The sequence below is a fragment of the Syngnathus acus genome, chromosome 3, assembly GCF_901709675.1.
Source record: "Syngnathus acus chromosome 3, fSynAcu1.2, whole genome shotgun sequence".
In the NCBI taxonomy this organism is placed as follows: Eukaryota; Metazoa; Chordata; class Actinopteri; order Syngnathiformes; family Syngnathidae; genus Syngnathus; species Syngnathus acus.
Window position 1 is genome coordinate 3,074,788 of NC_051089.1, and position 12,807 is coordinate 3,087,594.

At 44.9% G+C, this 12,807-nt stretch overlaps 1 protein-coding gene across 1 annotated transcript in view; it reads left to right on the forward strand.

Moving 5' to 3' along the window:
- The first annotated feature begins 5,492 nt into the window (after positions 1-5,492).
- The window catches only part of adamts18 (ADAM metallopeptidase with thrombospondin type 1 motif, 18), a 28,670-nt gene continuing 21,355 nt past the window's right edge, over positions 5,493-12,807 (forward strand). Inside the window, exons 1-5 of the mRNA XM_037246527.1 lie at positions 5,493-5,841; positions 6,074-6,173; positions 7,577-7,896; positions 12,035-12,296; positions 12,388-12,602. Of these exons, the coding sequence (XP_037102422.1) occupies positions 5,740-5,841; positions 6,074-6,173; positions 7,577-7,896; positions 12,035-12,296; positions 12,388-12,602 (999 nt within the window). The 5' untranslated portion in view covers positions 5,493-5,739. The remainder of the gene's footprint in view (positions 5,842-6,073; positions 6,174-7,576; positions 7,897-12,034; positions 12,297-12,387; positions 12,603-12,807) is intronic.

Consider the following 12,807-nt stretch of genomic DNA (forward strand, 5'->3'; position numbering starts at 1 on the left):
CAACTTCGCACTCCCTCGCACTCTGCTACCCGGATGACTGGCTTCCTGTGGGCCCGGCGGCGCTTGAAAGTGGTCGGTGGCATCAGACAGAACAAGTCGGGCCTCCATTGTTGGCTTTGAAGCAGGAGGGGAGGGGGGGGGTCTTTGATGAGCTCATGTGCAATGCTCTGGCTGACATTATTTAGCGCCGCCAGTGTTTGGTCGCGCTGACATGCAGCCCCCTTTTGTGGCCATGAGAACGCGTGCAAAAAAAAAAAAAGCTGTGCCGCCGTCACACGCCATTAACGTCATGTTGACAAGTCAAAGGCCGCCATTGTTATTCATAACGTACAGATCACGATTGTCATTACCAAAGAAGCACAATGCTACCATGACAAGTATCTACTAAAGGCTTTCCGTGGCCAACATTTCAGGGCCTTCAAAAATGAAATTTTGAATGAACATAACATACGTGTTTTTGTCCAGGGACAATGTAATCGTCTTTCACCGTTCATTCGTAAAAAAACGTGAAAAAAAACAGTTTGACTGATTGTGATTTATGGCGCGGCCAGAGACACTTGGGCTTTGTTTTTAAAACAATCAACCTACGCGGTGAAAACCGCATACCGTACATACCATACGTCTTATAAACACACAAAGGTTTTACATTCAAGGACCAAATTACACGTGAAGTACTTTCATGCCCACTGACGTACAGCACACCCGCATTCACGCCTCAATGAAGACTAAGGCCTGGGAAGATGTCCATGCCCATCATCCAGAAAGTACATACGGTATTTTTGATCACTTTTGTTCAAAGAAATTATTTTTACAGTAGTCGGATCGTACTACTGTATTAATGTATGGAAACAGGATTGATCTTATTCCAATATGTTAATCTTCTGCGAACCAGGAAGTAGCAAGAAAATGGAGAGAAAATATTTTCATCATTTCATGTTTAAAGATTCATGTTTGTTTGAACATGTTTATTCATGTTTAAAGTTTTCTCTTTTTTGTCATTAACATCAAAATGCCCCCCCCCCGGTATGGCCCTTCCCTCATAGGCCAATGAACCAGGATGTAGTCACATCCAAAAACCAAACACCATTAACTAGTAGGCACAAAGACGCATATTGACATCCAAAAGGTTCCCAAAGTGTCTAAAACCTTCACTTGTTCTGTTTATTCCTCGCTCATGTTTGACTTTTCTTCAGTACAAACATTGAGAAGCTTCCATTGTTAAGCTTTAAGCTAGTCAGCATGCTTCTGCAATATCCTGCTCTGTCGGGACAAAGAACGTGTGTGTACACCGAACTCCCTCCTTCATTGCTTTTGTTCTTTTGTATGAAGAAAAAAAAGCAAGCTAGTAATCTAAAGCTTAGTCCCATGAGCGAACCTGCTCGATTGACATCGATGTCGATCGTGGTTATACGTCGATCAATGGCGGAATGGTGACAACAAAGAACTCTGTAAATACTGACTGGACTTCTCCCATTGTTCCTAACACAACATTTCAATTGTTCTGTTCTCAAGCCATCTCGAGATCTTGGCGTCATAGAACACAAAAATAAATATCTTTCTCATTCTTTTGGCTTCACGCTGCATTTTCCAAAACAAGTGATGCGTATTTATATTTAAATATATATATACACGCATCAAAGTATGGCCCTTCCCTTCCAGAGGAGCCACAAATGAAGAGGATGAGATTATCCTCCAGAAGATACGATCTAAAAACAGCCTCACCCCCGTCGCGGCCTGATGAACCTGCTGGCTGCCGTGTGTATTTTTACACGACATGTTTATCCTCCATCCTGTAATTTGGTCTCGTCTGTCCTTCTCCGTCTGAAGGAAGGAAAATCGAGTGAGCATGTGGCTGCCGACCACCGCGGCGGGGATTCTGCGAACCATGAGGCTGAAAAATAGAGGCTCTCGAGGATTGAACTTGGATACCCCGAGAGAAACCGTGTCAACCTGGACCACAGTGCTCCCCCGGGAATCAGTCCATCATTCAAATACCACGTTTGGGTCGAGCCAATCGTCTCAATTAGATGGCACCGTGGGACAAAGGAGGCAGGACAAGCGTCAATTAAGCGCTGCCACCACGGGGACCTGCACTCTGTCACGTCCCCTCAAAGATGTGGGGGGAAAAAAAGTTGGGGAATCCCTCCCTCGGATGGGATCCAGCCAGTAGATATGGGTCACGGTGTGGGTTGGCTGTGATGGATTTGGTTTGGTTCCGGGAAACCGATTTTGGGGTACTTTGGCAGGCGCTGAGTGCTCAGTTGTCTTTGTGGCGTGGTGGAGAACACAAAACCGAGGAGCTCCTGGTTGAGTCCTCATTATCTCATGACCTCTGAAGTGAGCCGCCGAGGCCCGGACGGAACGGAGGTAGGCGGCCGACGGGGTCTTTGTAACGTGTCCCGCTCGGACAACTTTCGCGGCCCATCGAGCTCGCTGAATAGGCGACCGGTGGTGTCGTTGAGAAAAATTGAGCCTCTGATCTGATGGGATGAGTCAGAGCACGAGATGTCAAGCGAGCGAGGATAAATGCGGCACGCCATTTTTGACACCAACCGATGAGGCGAATCAACTTTGGTCAATTCACGAAAAATCATGGGTGGAAAAGTATCACGAGTCCAAGGCGCTAAGAATCAAGTGTCATCGGTCAACCCACAAAGGGGCAAAGGTCAAACTCGTCATGGCTCAACGCACGGATTACTACGTGTCGAAAGACCCTTGAGACAATCGACAGGGGTTCAACTCACAAAGTATCAACCCATGAGAGAACCAAATGTCAAATGCCGCGTGGGTCAACCCACAAGCACGTGGGTCAAGCCATAAAACAAAACCGAAGCAACCCAGATCGCTTTGTTTTGAACTCCTGCATGTCGGCACAAAAGTGCCGACTCATGGGACACGGGGCCTCGTTTTTATCACTCGATACCCGACGCCCGTGGCCCCTTTAGAGTGCAGCCGTCAAAGTGACGCAAAACAAACGCCGCCACCCCCCTCACCCAAAGGGGTGATCGGGAGGGTTCAAGCTGCTCCGCTTACATGCCGACAAGTGAGCGTCATCGTAAATCTACTCTGGTGTTCTCCAGCAATATCGCAGCTTTTTAAGATGTTTTCCTCTCGTGGTATACCACGGGTACATTAGTCGTGTATTTTACCCCTGCATTTTTGTGTGCATTCAAATAAATTTCCAAGGTGTTTAATGGGCTTTAAGAATGTGGAAGTGGTAACTATTAAAAAGAAATGTTTGGTGTCTAGATATCGCAGATTTTCAAAAATGGCGGATGTGTCCGTAACATATCCGCTGTGCAACATGCCTCAATCCTAACAAGGGCGGCGGTATCCTGTGTCACGCTTTACCCTGTGGCTGGTAATTATTTGGGGGCAGTGATTGGCAGTGAATAGCACATATAATAATAATAATTATGATAATAATAAAAAAGTAGTTTACTCCACTCACTTTCAAAATGTCAAATTCACCATGAGACACGACACTATTTCTATTCTATTCTATTCTATTCTATTCTATTATATTATATTATATTATATTATATTATATTATATTTAGATTGGTCTTTAGATTTGTATTTTCTGATTGTTTTAATTGTACCATTTTAGGTATTCTGAAATAATTTTATTTAAATAAATTCTTTCAACCTGTCAATTTTTGTGCTTTCAAAACCTTGCAAAAATTGTTTTTGTAAATACAATTGTGCATTATAACTGGCGCGGGTGGCGTGCCACTGCTCTCATTACTTCTTTTTTTACTCTCTGAAGAAGAAACCACCTGTCGATCAAACTTGTTGCTTTTTGGCAGCTCCAACATCTCATTTTGCTCACAATTGTTTTTGTTTACACCAAACAAACCGCTGTGGTGAAATTCATCTTTTTCTCAACTTTGTTCTATTTTTTCCCCCTTCAAATCTCTTCACTTCAAATATTTACAAAAACAACTTTGAGTACAAGTCTTATATGCCAAACTTTTTTGGAGTTGCATATTTCTTTTATTATATATTTTGTTTGTTTTTGATTTATTTTTAAATAGGCGCTGCTGCCTGGTGACAGCAAACATACCAGTTCGCACCTCGAGCGTGACATCATCAGAAGGTGTCGAACCTGTCACCTGACTGGTACCTGATGACATGATCACTCCCGACTTTGACGTCAATGACAAAAAATGGTTTGTGTTTTCAAACAAGTGTTAAGGTTTCAAAGTAGGATTCGAACCCCGTTAGGGTTAGGGATCAAACAAGGGTTTCTGAAAATCCATCATTTGAAAACCTATAAATTCAGATAGACTTGTGTGAGATTGCAAGCGTGTTTGTTATAGTGCATTTCCGTTGCAGATTTGGTTGCGTTAGCATATCGTGTTACCTTAGCCGTCACATCGCCCTCCCAGCAACACCTGCCACAGGAAGCGGGCAAACCACGAAGAATTTGGCCTGCCTGCCAGGACCTCTGAAGTGTGATGTGATATCATAACCTATGATGTCATCTGCTACAATATGATATGGAAAGATTTGTGGCAGTCTTACATGTCTTCCGCTCCAGAGAATAGTTCACCAGAAGGAAATAGAACTCTCTTCACGGATCATTTACATGACATACTTTTCAACACAATGCAGAAAGCTGCCATTTTGTTAGCTCTGGAAAAGTTTGAGTACGCTCGACATTCTTCATATTTAGGGCCCAAGCAGTCAATATTGTAAGGTCCCTATTGTATCTATAAAAATGAATTTAATATTCTTCCTTGGCAAAAGCACATTTTCCTTCCTTCCTTCCTTCCTTCCTTCCTTCCTTCCTTCCTTCCTTCCTTCCTTCCTTCCTTCCTTCCTTCCTTCCTTCCTTCCTTCCTTCCTTCCTTCCTTCCTATCTTCCTTCCTTCCTTCCTTCCTTCCTTCCTTCCTTCCTTCCTTCCTTCCTTCCTTCCTTCCTTCCTTCCTTCCTTCCTTCCTTCCTTCCTTCCTTCCCATGCAAACACATTTTCCCTTCCTTCTTATGGCCCATCATTTCCTTGCTTCCTTCCTATTCTCCTTCCTTCCTTCCTTCCTTCCTTCCCTCCTTCCTTCCTTCCTTCCTTCCTTCCTTCCTTCCTTCCTTCCTTCCTTCCTTCCTTCCTTCCTTCCTCTCACATCAATTCTTCTCCCCCCCGCCCCCTCCTTTTCTTAATGTAGTTAATTAAAGCGTGTTTGTAATTCGATAACGCATTTGCGGCAATGCTTGTCTCAGCATGCGCCTACCTAGAAAAAAAAACATTGTTGAATTATTCCACACACTGACTCGCTCATGTCAGCATTGGCATGTCGTTGCCTTTTGGACTATATTTAGTCTTAATCGAGAGCACTTTGCACCTGAAGTGTTGAACATTCAAGCACGGAGCATAGAAAAAGTGTCGCGTTAACTTCACGCGCATTCGTCAGCTCCAGCGCGTACGAATACGCGCGCGCACGGCCCCGTGTGGGCGTTCCGAGTGCGGCGCTCATCTCCGGCCAGCTTTTCCACGCGTGCTCTCATGATGCTGCGAGTTGATTGGTGCCAAATTCGCACGACTGACTCTCCCACACGGGCTCACTCACTCATTCAGTCAGAGTTGGCCGGACTACCTGCCTCACACGAGTGGACCCCACCTGAGGTGGTCCACGATGCTGCGCGATGATGGCAATATTGGGCGCGCTTTTACGTCCCTTGCGCACATTTAGGAGCCACCGGGAGGTGTGAGTTCGCCCCAAACCCACCACGACCACCACCATGGACTGTCTGCTTCTTATCATTTGGACTCTACCCTTGCCGCTGGTCGGCTGTGCCCCAGTGCGGCTGCTCTCTACCTTGCTGACCTGGAGCCTCATCAAGGTAAGTGAGTCAAAATCCATAGCACATGTGATTTATGTCAATTATGTCAAAGGTCCTCAGACTTTTAGGTTTCAGCAACATCTGTCGGGAAATAATTCTGTCTCAGGACCACGGACCCCAGTTTGAGAACCTCTACTTTATGTCATTTATGCATTACCTATTGCTATACCTGTTTGTTTATTTATTTATTTATTTATTTATTTATTTATTTATTTATTTATTTATTTACCAGACACTGCACATATGCTGCACGCACGCCTCCCTGCACAGTGTGTCAACCAACTACTTTTCTTCTTCTTCCTCCTCCTCCAGCAGCCACGGGTTAAATCATGGTGAGTGCTCCACTTGCTGGTGTTGTCTGGTTGGTTTAGTTGGCTACAACTTCACAATGATAAATGTAAATATGAAGGAAGTGTAACCCCAGTTGCGGCAAAAAATATTTCAATTTGAATCACTGCATACTTTGACCGATTCCATTATTTTTGGTTCCAAAATTCTTCCCAGTGTGAGTTGCGCTTGATTCTTAGAGGTTTGACTGTAAATACCAGACATAACCTCTGGGATGGCTCAAGTATGTTAATGCTTCCCAGTCCTCAAAGGGCAAATTAGCAGTGTGACAATGTCGGGGTCGAGCGGGTCGTGAGGTCCAAAAAAAAAAAAAAATCTGAGATTCCCTCTAGGCCAAGTTGCTTTGTATTTCTACACTTTGATTTATCGGGGGCCGGGCATAAAAAAGATGGGGTGCTTCTCAAAGTGTTGAAGTATGACAGGAAACTAAATGAAGCCCCATCGTTAACTTTTATTTGCTATGACAGGCACGGGAAATGAAATATTTGCTAGCTTCTTTTCTCCTCTTTTGAACTGCATCAAGTGATATGTAGCGTATGTCCGATGGGTCGCCCGAATGATTGGAGGAGACGCTAACTCACTACATCGCCATTCATCTAAACTAAAATAATCTAAGACAGTTTACATGTCTTTTTTTCTCATAAATACATCAGTCTGAAATATTATTATAACATCTGATCGCCCGAGGCTCAGTTTCACTATATTTGTTTACAGTAGTTAAACTTCCTGTCCTTTATCCAATATGTTCAGTGTGGTAACATTCTGGAATGAAAAATGTGAATATGAATTGATATATTGGTACATTCATAGTCTCACTCTAATGTAGTCACTGATAATGATTTCGGAAACCCCTTTATATTTATCTTACTGTAGGAAGTATTGGCGGCTGGTATCGGCAGCCTTTACGAGTAACCAATCCCTTCAAATGAGGCCGGTATTAGCCAGATACCGAGTAATGATAATATCAAAGTGGTTGGGGATCGTAGTTTATGGTATTCTTGTGTTTTAAACTTAATGTGGTGGTGCTCAGTCACTATTTGCTAACTTAAGGGAAATGGCAAACCACGCGGGGAGATTGATCACTGGTCGATCAGAGGACACAAAGAAGTGCCACCAAGTAGGGATAAATAGCACCAAGGTGCAAAACTCCCTCAAAGACAAGGACCACATCAATTCTCAAAGGTTTTGTTGAACTTCTAAGGGGCACAAAGTCCTGTCACTTGGGTTGGATTGTTTTATGGATTCTGTTTTGGGTACCTCTGGAAAAGGTGCAGTTACTTTAGAGTCCAATTGGTCCTCTGGGACTTTCAGATTTAGCAATTTAGCTCTTTTTTTTTGGCCCAAGACATAGACTTGGACCATGACGCATGTCCTCTGCCCCACTCAGACTACGCCTTTGCCACCCCGGTGGAGGTGGACGCTCAGGGCCAATACCTGAGCCACGATGTGAGCCGGCGGGGCCGTCGCAGCAGGAGGTCCGCGTCCCAGTCCTCTTCCGTGCATTACCGCCTCTCTGTCTTCGGCCGGGACCTGCATCTGGACCTGCGGCCGTCGTCAGTGGTCGGCCCGGGTTTCACGGTGCAGACGTTGGGCTCGGACGGCATCGCCACGGTAACCAGAGGTGACGGGTACCACGACTGCTTCTATCAAGGATCTATCCGGGACCTGTCGTCCTCCTCGGCGGCTATATCGACGTGCTCGGGGCTGGTGAGTCTTCTATATTTATGTGTGTGTGTGTACCCGTACTTCTACACATCTCTCCTGCCCCCAAAAAAATCTTTGGATTAAGTACAAAATAAGGAGCGACTGCATTCAAGGGCGCCGGAGGCGGGGTGGGATTAAGGTGGGATTACAAACAATGCGGCAGAAGAAGAAAGACACATGAGAGGGAAGAAAAGAGGGTGACATCATGAATGGCGAGCGAGAGAGAGCGAGTTAGGGAAAGTGTTGAGCAGGGATAATGTGGAGCCATTGTCCGGCCTTGGAAGCTCCCAGGGAGGTCGTATCGTCCCTTTTGAAAGATGGACTGTTCATGTCAAAGGGCTTTGGGCAGAACAAAACGGGGAGAAAGGAAGAATAAGAGCCTCTCCTTCTTCATCTTGTTGTCTCTTGAAGAGGGGAAGTCAGCTGGGGATTCTGGATGAGAACCAACTCTGGAGCGCTTTGGGTCAAACAGATGGAAGTGGAGCAAATGAGGAGACGGTATTAAGAGCGGCGCGAGATGATGAGGGATTTTAGAGTCTGGTTAATTGTGGACACTTTGTAATTACATTCTGCGATCACTACTTGAGTGAAGTAAACAGGGCTCTCATGTTGAGGAGAGGTTTTCTCATGTTTGGGTTCCTGAACCTGTTGACCCCCCCCCCCCCCCATCAACGCCGCGGGGACCGCTTTGTGTAACGCTACATAAAAAGTTTCTGGTTTGCTGTTTATTCATTTGGTTAACCACATTCAAAGTATTGTTTTGACAATTTGGTAAAGAACCACCGTAAAAGCAAACCCCAATAAATCCACACAAAAAATGTCACTTTCCCGTTTAACCAGTTTAAAATTGAAGGCGGTGCCAGTTGAGATGACATGACGGTGCGAATCCGACGTCTACAGCCTTTGTTCCCCCGCGACGCCGTCGTTGACACGGTGACGCAAGTTGCGACTTCCGCCGAGATCACAGACTCCAACCTACAAATTACGTCCGCCCTTGCTACGCACCCGACTCCCTGCGGTGTGCGGGGGCTTTTCCCGCCCCCCCAATGGTGATGTTTGATGTTTTTGAACGGGGACACTAACTTCAACCAAGTGACTATCTCCTGGAAATGATTTTTTACTCAACTTTGATATATTGTAGAATTACAGATGAAAGCAGCTTCTGACAATTAAAGTGAAAGGGGGCGGGGCTATAGTATCTGGAAAGTTTACCTGCAGAATTCTGAAAAAAAACCCGCTGGTATGTCAACTGTTATGGATGATTTTTTTTTTTTGTTGGTCGGGCAAGAACCTCCACCATCTTTCCTCACCGGGTTGGAGTGACACATCAGTGAGTGATCTCCGGCCAGCTTCGGGCCCATTTGTACCTGTCTACTTTGTGTAGAGGCCAACAAATTGGGCCGCCCCTCCTTCTCTCGGGCCCGGAGCCGCTCCCTGGTGGTCTGCATGTGCTGACAGTGATGTAGTGCCCACCGTTGGATGCCAGCTTGAGAGGAGGCAAAAGGATGGGGGCGCTCGGTTGGGTTCTTCGAATGGCCGAGGGATGCCGTGCGTGTCCTTTGTCGTTTTTCTCACACAAGACTAATGGGCTCTGCCGAGGACTTCAAGTGGATGCAAACTGAAGTCATACATCAAAACTTGAGCCTCTTGTGTTGCCCTTTACATCTATTGGAGTAGTGCAATAATGGGATTTGTTGGCCATGCGATTAAATAAAACAGAAGTTTCTTTGTTTATCTCTCAAAGTCATAATTAAATAGGCCACCGTATCCGTTTGTCACAGTAGCCTTCTTTTATAGTTGGTGTACATCTGTTATGCAAAAAACACATTTTTGTTTTGTTATTAGTGTTTCTATTTTTTTAGTCGGGCCATTAATGGGTTCATGTATTCTACATGGCAAATTGGGAATGTATCCTCCACGATGAAGAGATTCCTGATGAGGTTCACAATGAGCTCGAGTTGAGCCACTTGAGCGGTTTGATGTCGGCACGGTTGCGTCAAAGCATCTTCTGTCGCCACCTCCTCGTTATCCCCTTTGGAGCCAGCGGGGCACGCGAGGACATAACCCTCAGGGGCCCATCCAAATGGAAATTGTTATCAAAGCACTCTAAGTGTTTCACTTCTACACGCAGAACTGGAAGTAACGGCGCAGTTGTGATGCTAATGTTGTCACAGCAAATGACAATTAGCATCTTAATGCTGCTTAAATAAATTGAACAGGAGTTGGTGAAACAACACTTTACAGACATTATGTCACTTGAATCAACTTTTAGGAATTGAATGTTTAACTTGTACATCTTGAATTGTTGTTTGGCCGTTTTATAGTGAAAACTGCTAGCACCCAGCAATATTTTTGGAAAAAGGGAAGAAAAATCCTCCCTTGGTTTCATCGGATCAAAACGCCTTTATTTTATTATTTTCCAGTATTTATTCTCTGTCAACATACTCTGGCACCGCTGCCGGTCTCCTTGCTCTTCTAAATATAATATTACCACCTTGTGCTTCTTCCTCTTACAAGACCCATAATTCTTCTGGTCACATGACTCCCCGCAGATGTGCAGTAATCACTGGTTTGGGGCTTCTGGCCACTCGCCCCCTCCCCTCCCCCTTGTCTTATGGCGTGTAAGCACTTAGTCATTTGCGTCATAATGTCATGGTAGGAAACCTTAAAAGTAGTTTATATTGAGGCCAGTTTAGGAGATTCAGTAAGCGGGCTTGTACAAGAAAAAAAAAAAAGGCCACAATTGACCATGCAGATTTATGTGTGTCCAAATACAAGAAGTTGATGAACATTTTCATTTTGTAATTGGCGATTGTACATGTGTAATTCTTTTTATTGAAAATCAAATTCTGTCTTCTTTTTTTGTGTAATGTTTTTAATGACTTGTTCATGTTAAGGCTTGTTTTTTATCGCCGTCACTTTCCCGATAATTTCCTAATGTAATTTTCGTTTGGCTCAGCATACCCATTACTGAATCGACATGGAGTCTAGACTCACTTAAGCCTCTTTGATGAGCACAAGAAAGCAAGAGACGATAACGTTTGACATTTTACGTGACAGTTTCCCCGGTTGAAAGTCACTAATTGCACCTTTGCACGTCGGAAAATGAACCGTAAGGCGGCGCAAAGCATCGGCAGCCGATACGTCGTGTGATATATTAGCCTTCATAAGGCTAATCCTTTTGAAGAAAATATAGCATCGCTTCAGGGCGAGGGAAAGTTTCCGAGGAACGATGACAGCGATATCGCTCAAAGAGCTTGTAAAAACTCCAGACGGTGGATGAAACGATGAGCAAAATGTAGCTGGCTGATAAAAGCCGCCTGACCTCTTCTGATTCCGTTTCTAATTTAAGACATCGCAGCAGTGATTGAATGTAGCTAGTCTGGAACTGGAGCATGATAGTCTTGATTATAAAAAAAACTTTCCCGCCAGATACAATGATTATCAATTTTATCGTTACGGGCCTCTCCTACCAAGCTAAAACTTCACAACGTGTGTGTGCTGTCAAACCGGAGCGTGTCACAGCTCCACGTGAAATGTCGGCTAGAGGAAGTTTACGTTCCACACAAATGAGAAAGACTCGGGGCTCAAAGCGTCCGCTCCACAGCCAGCCCAGTCGTGTTTTGACAACACCGGCTCCTCTCTTGTCGGCCTTCTGTTTATTTTGCAACCCGCTAGTCGGCGGTGTCAGACACACACATACACACACGCGCGCACGTACACACTGATAGCCAAACACACTCACGTTGAGGCCTAAGGTCAGTGGGTCAGTGGGTTGATGTGTGTGTGTGTGTGTTTTTGTCTTATGGTGTGTGCCCGCAATTGTAAATGGGGAATTAGTGGAAACAGACAATGAATTGAGCGTGAGTTTAACTAATTATCACTGCCAAGAAAACAAGCACAAAAGCAGTACGTTGGATTGTATCTTAGAAATACATTTTCATAAAATTTGATTTCTAATATTTGGACATTTTTCACATATTGGAAAAATAAATGACTAAGATTATTCTAAATTTTTTAATATATTTTTTTCTTCCATTTTTTTTGGCAGTACAGTTTGACTAGCATCAATTAGAAAAACATTTTTGGAAAATATCTTATTCAAACGATTTCATTTTTACATGCCGTGTGTGTCTCCCAGTCAGGTTTAATTCGTGTTTCCGAGCACGACTACTTGATCTCGCCTCTACCTCAGCATTTGGCAAAACGTCACAACTACAGCGCACCCGACGGTCACCATCCGCACGTCGTCTACAAACGCTCCGCCGAGCACGTGGTCCGACAACAAGCCGGCGACCCGTCCGGTTTCGAACCGTCCACGTGGCACCGGGACCACCATCAACAGCAGGACGACCAAAACGGGCACTCAGAAAGGCAACACTTCTGTGGGCGCCGCAAGCAATGTATGTAAGGGACCTTCATTTTCCTTCTATTTCTGCACGGAAACAAATCCTCTTCTGTTTGATTGAACCAAAATGCTTCTCATCCTGATAGACACTCCAAAACCACCCGTTGAGGAGCCTTTCCTGATGCCAGATGAGTTTGCCACGACTGACGAAGAGGGCCCGGGAAGGCCAAAGCGATCGCCTATCGACTCCAACCGGGTGGGAGGTCTGAATGTGGAGACCCTGGTGGTGGCCGATAGGAAGATGCTGGAGAAACATGGCCGGGAGAACGTTACCACTTATGTCCTCACTGTCATGAATATGGTCAGTGTCAAAAAGTGAAGACGCTAGAGCATAGACGTCAAACCCAAGGCTCAGGGGCCAGATATGGTCGGCCAAATAATTTTATGTGGCCCACAAAGACAAATTGTGCATCGACTTCATGTTAATGCTAAAATTACAAATTGTCAATCCATCCATCCAACAATACGGAAATATATTGCAAAGCCTCGGACTGTATTTCAGTCCA